Raw genomic sequence first — 6,824 nt, 5'->3', positions numbered from 1 at the left:
GCGGGCGGCCCCGCGACCCCGCAGCCCGCGGGCGGCCCCGCGGCCCCGCAGCCGCCGCCCGCCGCCGCCTATGGCCAGTTCCGCTTCCCGTCGCCGCCGCCGGGCCACGACCCGCCCGCGGCCCCCGCGGGGGCCCCGCCGGCCGCCCCCGCCGCACCCCCCCAGCCCGCGGGGGCCCCGCAGCCGCCGCGGCCCGAGGAGGGTGCGGGGGGCGCGGGGGCCGGGCCGGGAGATGCGGGAGGGCGTGCGGGAGCCGCGCACAAGCCCCGGAGGGCAGGTACGGCCCGGGAAGGGGGCGCGGGGGGGGCGAGGATTGGGGGGGCCGTGGGACCCCGGAGGAGAAGCGCAGTCGGGGGGAGGTGTCGGGGGCGTCCCCGGACTGTGACCCCACTGCTGTGCGGGTTCCCGGTCTTTTCTCCGTCTCTGAGGGGGTCCCCGGGCTGTAACCCCCCCTGGTTTGGGGGTCCCCGGGCTTTAACTCCTCCCCTCTGGAGGTCCCCAGTCTGTAAACCCTCCCGGTTTCGGGCTTCCCGGGCTTTGATCTCTCCGTTTAGGGGGGTCTCTGGGCTATAACCTCCCCGTTCGGGGGAGTCCCGTTGCTTCCGCCCCCCCTCGCTCCCCCCGCCGGCCGCGACACGTGTCGTGACATGCGCGGCCAAGATGGAGCCCGGCGGGGGCAGGAGGGAGAGGGGGGAATCTTTGAAACGGGACCCCCAAACACACCGCGAGGGTGGAGCGACCCCTCCAAAACACCCCACGGGGACAGAGCGACCCCCCTAAACCCCAGCCGGGGACGGAGGTTCTCTCGTTGTCCTCCTCTCGTCCCCGTGTCCGCCCGCGCCCTCCTGGTGCCGGGATTTGTGTGTCGTCCCCCCCCCGGGGGCCGGAATTGGTCCCCCCCCGGTGCCGGATTTGCCCCCATCCCTTGGTTTCCCCCCAGACTTCCCGCGGAAGCGGAAGCGCAGCCGCTGGAACCAAGACTCGCTGGACCAGAAGACGGTGATCCCGGGGATGCCCACGGTGATCCCGCCCGGGCTGACGCGGGAGCAGGAACGCGCCTACATCGGTAACGGTTTGGGGGAAAAACAGGGGCTTTTGGGGTCACAATCCCCGGGCTTTGGGGTTAACACCCCTCCGGGATTGGGCGTCAGGACACACCCGGGGTTTGGGGTCAGAACCCCCCCGGGATTGGGGTCAAAACCCGAGGTTTGGGATCAGACCCTTCTACCTAGGCTGCACCCCCACATCGGTAACGGTCTGGGGGCAAATCGGGAGGAACCTGCCAGGGTTTGGAGGCAGAACCCCCCCCTCGAGATTCGGAGTTAGAACTCCCATGCCTACATCGGTAACACACCCAAATTTGGGGTTAAAACGGGGGGAGTTGGGGGCAGAACCCTGAGGATTTGGGGTTGGAATCCCTGGGGGTTTGGAGTCATAACCTCCCCCCTGCCCCAGATTTGGGGTCAGAACCCCCTGACTGGGGCTGGGGGCAATGGGAGGGCAGAGCCCCCACTGTCCCCCAGGGGTCACTTTGGTGTCTCTCAGCCACCAGCCTTGGCCAAAATTCAGGAGTTTGGGCCCAAATTGGGCCCTGGGGGACAGTGACCGCCGTGTGACCCCCCAGGCTGCCCCCAAATTCCTCCCCAGTTACCAACAGAAGTGACCTCTGGGGGTGGGGAATGGGTTAGGCTGAAACCTGCAGGTTTAGATAACCATGTGCAGTTTTAGGCAATAACGTGTCACTTTAATGCAATAACGTCTTTATTTTGGTTATCAGTGTTCGGTATTTGATGGTAACGTGCTGTTCAGGTGTCATGTGTGTTTTAAGGTGGCAGTGTTCTTTTGGTAACGTGTGCTTCTGATACAATGAGGTATTTTAGACAATGATGTCTGTGTTTAATGTAATTTCCTGTTCTAGGTAATAACAGTTGTTTTTTTTAGTGATTTTGTCTTTTGGGTAATGTGGTTCTTTTAGGTAATAATGTCTGATTTTTTAGCAATGTCCTGTTTTAGGTAAAATTGTGGTTCATTTAGGTAAAACTGTGGTTTTAGGTGATAACATTTACCTTGTTAAGTAATAATCTCGCTTTTTAGGTAACAGTATGGTATTTTAGGAAATAATGTCTTTTTTTGACTGATAATCTTCTGTTTTAGGTAATAATGTCTGATTTTATGATAACAATTTCTAGTTTTTCCATAATAATGCTAGGAGGTTTGGTAATAATGTGCTTTTTTGGGTAATAATGTGAATTTTTTGGTAATATGATTTTTTTTCTTGGCAATAACCTGCTTTTTTTTGGTAATGATGTGCTTTTTTTGGGGAATAATGTGCTTTTTGGGTAATAACCTGCTGTTATTGATAAGAAGGCCTATTTTTCTGCTAATAATGTCAATTTTAGGTGATAACCCCTGGTTTTTTCTCACCATAACGTTTGGTTTTAGGGCAGTAATGCCTGTTTTTGGTGCCACGGAGCCGGTGTAGGTAGAAAGGAGTTTTAGCCCGGCCCAGCTGGGCTGGGGCAGGATGTGGGGGAGGAATGTTGTTTTGGGGCGAAATGTGGGTGTTTTGTAACTGTGTCTCTCTCACCTCTCCGGGACCGGGTTCCTTCCAGTGCAACTGCAGATCGAAGACCTGACCCGCAAACTGCGCACGGGAGACCTGGGCATCCCCCCTAACCCCGAGGACAGGTCGGGACCTCCCCCCCCTGCCCCCCCGGGCACCCCCGGGACACCTGAGACCCCCCCGGGCTCCCCCCGAGACCTGGGCACCCCCTCAGTGACCCGCAAACTGCACGGGAGACCTGGGCACCCGAACCCCGAGGGCAGGATGGGACCTCCCCCCGCTGCCCCCCCTGTTTTGGGGCCCTTCCCCCGGATTTGGGGTGCTGCTCTGTACCCCGCACTGATCCAGGGACCCCCCACTTTGGGGCCCTTCCCCCGGGTGTGGGGTGCTCTCTGTGCCCCACTGACCCCGGCCTGGCCCTTGTTAGCTGTGGATTAACGACCCACGGTGGCAGATTAACGAGCTCTGGTGGCTGAACGAGGCCCCGGCTCCTCTGCTCCCCCCGGCCCCTCTGCACCTCCTTTCACCCCCTTTTCACCCCTTTCTACCCCCACTTCCCCCTCTTTTTCTCTAATTCGGCTTGAGGGGGGGCAGAGCTGCCATCAGCCCCCCAAAAAGGGCCAAATACCAGCCCCAGCCCCCCCTTTCATCTTTTCCACCTGTTTTGGTCCCAGTTTTCTGTGGAAGGCCACGACGGGGGGTCCTCCAACCCACAGGGGTCCCTCAGGAGATCCCTACTCTGAGGGGGTCCCCAACCCTGGGGGGTCTCTGTGTCCTCAGGGATCCCTCACCTTATGGGGGTCCCTCCACCCCCTGGGGTCCCCAGCTCTGTGGGGGTCCCTCGCCCTACAGGGGTCCCCAGTCCTGGGGCAGTCCCTGTGTCCTCAGGGATCCCTCACCTCACGGGGGTCCCTCGCCCTGTGGTGGCCGGGGGGGCCCTCCTGGGTCCCGGAACGGGGGGGACACCCTCCGGCCCCCCAGGTTTTGGGGGTCACCCCGCACCTCCAGGTTTTGGGGGTGTCCCAGGTTTGGGGGCGCAGGCCCCGCGCTAACCCAGCCTTGCTCCTGCAGCGCCCGGGCCGAGGCCGCTCCGCGCTGCGGCGTCGTTAGCGCTGGGGGGGGGGAATTAATTAATGAATTAACGATTAATCACGAGCGGGGACAGTGACGTCGCAGTTCCACCGAGGACCCGGCTGCTGCCAACCCCGAAAAGTCGCTTTTTCCCCCCAAAACGGGGGCAGGTTCGACTGTCGCCCGCGCCGGCTGTTTTTGGAGGATCCGCCTTAATCTCTTCCCTTCTTGCAGCCGCTGCCAAAATTCGCTATTTTGGGGGGAGGGGAGCCAAGGGCCGATATAACCAAACCCGAGCGATTCTGACTCTTTTTTTTCCTTCCTCGCTGATAATTCTGATTTTTAATCATAATCTGATTTTCTCACCCCGACACGGCTCAGCTCAAGCGACCTTGACTCTTCCCTCCAGGGCTGCCAAAGCCGCGCGGCCCCCCCAGACAGGGACCTTTTCCTCCTTGAAACTGGGGAAACGGGCAAAGCTGGGGAGAAACGGGCAAAAATGACAAAACCGGGGAAAAAAGGAGCAGAAACGGGGCAAAAGCAGGGAGAAATGGACAAAGCCAGGGAGAAAGGGGCCAAACCCCGAACAAGCGAGGGAAAATGGGCCCAAACTGGAGAGAAACGGGCAAAGAGGGGCAAGAGCGGCTGATTTTACGGGAGGGGGGCTCTTCTGGCCTTTAGTGGGCACTAATTAATGTTCCCCTCCCAGTTAAGCCCCTCCTGGGGGTGGGAGGGGGCAGCCCCCGCCCCGGGTTGTGGCAGAGGGGGGCAGTGTGGGGGTTGTGGTGGTTTGGGGGGTCAGGGATACAGCCCCCTCACCCTGGAGGGGCGCTGGCCCTGGTGACACCCCCTGACCCCCCAGGTCCCCCTCCCCAGGACCCGCTGGCAACAGGGAGGGCAGGGAAGGGCCCCCGCACCCGGGGGGCTGGGGAGGCTTTGGGGGAGGTCTGTGGGCACAGCCCCCTCTGGGGGGTGTCAGGGCACTCTGGTGACCCCCCCGCCCCCCTGGGCAGGTCCCCCTCCCCGGAGCCCATCTACAACAGCGAGGGGAAGCGCCTGAACACGCGCGAGTTCCGCACGCGCAAGAAGCTGGAGGAGGAGCGGCACAACCTCATCACCGAGATGGTGGCCCTGAACCCCGACTTCAAGCCCCCGGCTGACTACAAGTGAGGGGGGGCTCCCCCACCCCGATTTGGGGCTGATTCTGCCTGGTTTGGGGCTCCCCTGAGGGGCTGACCCCCCACCTTTCACCCCCCCAGGCCGCCGGCGACACGAGTGAGCGACAAGGTGATGATCCCGCAGGACGAGTACCCCGAGATCAACTTCGTGGGGCTCCTCATCGGGCCCAGGTGGGCACCCCGAAACTCAGGGGGTTGGGGGGACTGTGAGACTGGAGAGGAGTCCCCTGGGCTTCACCCCAGAAATTTGGGGAGCTCCTAATGACACTGGGGTGCTGCTGGGTCCCCATCTTGTCACCTGTGGGGTCCTGATGTGAGTGTCCCTGTGGGTTTGTGAGGTGCCACCCCAATCCAACTGAGTGACCCCCTTCCCTGTCTGGGTTGTGTTCCCTCTCGGTATCCCCCAAAATATTCAGGTGGGTGACCCCCTTCCCCTCCCCCTTCCTGGGTTGTGCCCCGTTCCTCACCCTAAATAACTTGCAGGGTGCGTAATGATACCCTGTGTTCTTAACGAGCTTGAGCTCCTAATGAGCCCTGTACTGCTGGGTCTGCACTGTCCCCCAGTGGGGGGGCCCCAATGGGCCCGTGGGCTCTATCCCCCATTTTGGGATCCCCCATTCCCAGGGGGAACACGCTGAAGAACATGGAGTATAATGCCAAAGTCGTGATCGGGGCAGGGGCTGCAGCGTCCCGGTGTGGGTGGACCCGTGGGGTGTCCCCCTGAGTCCATATGTGACCCCCTTGTTCTGGGTGCCCGATTGCCAGGGGGAACACGCTGAAGAACATCGAGAAGGAGTGCAATGCCAAGATCATGATCCGGGGCAAGGGCTCGGTGAAGGAGGGCAAGGTGGGCCGCAAGGACGGGCAGATGCTGCCGGGAGAGGACGAGCCCCTGCACGCCCTGGTCACTGCCAACACCATGGAGAACGTCAAGAAGGCTGTGGAGCAGGTCCGTGGGTGTCCGGGAGGGCTGGGGGGGGCCCCCGGCAGTGCAGACCCCCCCTGACACTCCCTGTGCCCCCCAGATCCGGAACATCCTGAAGCAGGGCATCGAGACCCCCGAGGACCAGAACGACCTGCGCAAGATGCAGCTGAGGGAGCTGGCACGGCTCAATGGGACCCTGCGGGAGGACGACAACAGGTCAGGGGGGCCCCACGCCCCCAGTTCACCCCAAATAACCCCCCGAGCCCCCACGTAACCTCCCTGTCCCCTGCAGAATCCTGCGGCCGTGGCAGAGCACCGAGACCCGCAGCATCACCAACACCACCGTGTGCACCAAGTGCGGCGGCGCTGGGCACATCGCCTCTGACTGCAAGTTTGCCAGGTGACCCCAAAGTAAACCCTCAGATCTCCCTAAAATCCCCCCAAACCCTGCTGAGACCCCAGAAAACCACCAACGCCCCCCGAGATCGTCCTAAAGCCCTCGAGATCCTCTCTGACTCGCCTGAAATCCCCCCAGACCACCTGAATTCTCTGCAGATGCTCCCTAAATCTCCTGAGACCTCCCCAAACTCTTCCCCAATCCCAAGGTTCCCCAAATATCTCAAGATCTCCCCAAACCCTCTGCAGAACCCCTGAGATCCACCCTCAAACCCCCTGGGATTCTGCCAAGCCCCTGAAACCCGCATGAGATCCTCCCTACCTGCCCGAGATCCCCCTCAAAATCCCTTGGGATGCTCCGATGCCGCTGAGATCTCCCCAAAGCCAGAGGGGTTTGGGGTGCAGCCCCGGTCTCGCTGTCCCCGTTGCAGGCCCGGGGACCCGCAGTCGGCGCAGGACAAGGCGCGCATGGACAAGGAGTACCTGTCGCTCATGGCCGAGCTGGGCGAGGCCCCCGTGTCCGTCAGCTCCAACGCCGCCCACAACAACAGCCCCTTGTCCAGCAGCCACCGCGCCGCCAGCCAGGCTGGGGGGCAGCCCCCCCCGGTGAGTGACCCCCCTGAACTCCCAAACCTGCCCCTGAACCCCCCCGACAGCCCTGAGCCCCCCCCACCCCTGGGGAAGCAGGAGC

The 6,824-nt window shown here is 61.7% G+C and overlaps 1 protein-coding gene across 1 annotated transcript in view; it reads left to right on the top strand.

Annotated features, from left to right (window-relative positions):
- The first annotated feature begins 147 nt into the window (after positions 1-147).
- Positions 148-6,824, top strand: part of LOC108509989 (splicing factor 1-like) — an 11,781-nt gene continuing 5,104 nt past the window's right edge. The window contains exons 1-9 of the mRNA XM_017839622.1: positions 148-277; positions 941-1,066; positions 2,613-2,688; positions 4,648-4,800; positions 4,894-4,983; positions 5,578-5,761; positions 5,838-5,953; positions 6,030-6,137; positions 6,565-6,739. Of these exons, the coding sequence (XP_017695111.1) occupies positions 1,012-1,066; positions 2,613-2,688; positions 4,648-4,800; positions 4,894-4,983; positions 5,578-5,761; positions 5,838-5,953; positions 6,030-6,137; positions 6,565-6,739 (957 nt within the window). The 5' untranslated portion in view covers positions 148-277; positions 941-1,011. The remainder of the gene's footprint in view (positions 278-940; positions 1,067-2,612; positions 2,689-4,647; positions 4,801-4,893; positions 4,984-5,577; positions 5,762-5,837; positions 5,954-6,029; positions 6,138-6,564; positions 6,740-6,824) is intronic.

Source organism: Lepidothrix coronata, unplaced genomic scaffold (genome assembly GCF_001604755.1).
Source record: "Lepidothrix coronata isolate B3197 unplaced genomic scaffold, Lepidothrix_coronata-1.0 Scaffold442, whole genome shotgun sequence".
NCBI classification, from domain to species: Eukaryota; Metazoa; Chordata; class Aves; order Passeriformes; family Pipridae; genus Lepidothrix; species Lepidothrix coronata.
This window is presented reverse-complemented; position numbering and strand designations above follow the sequence as displayed.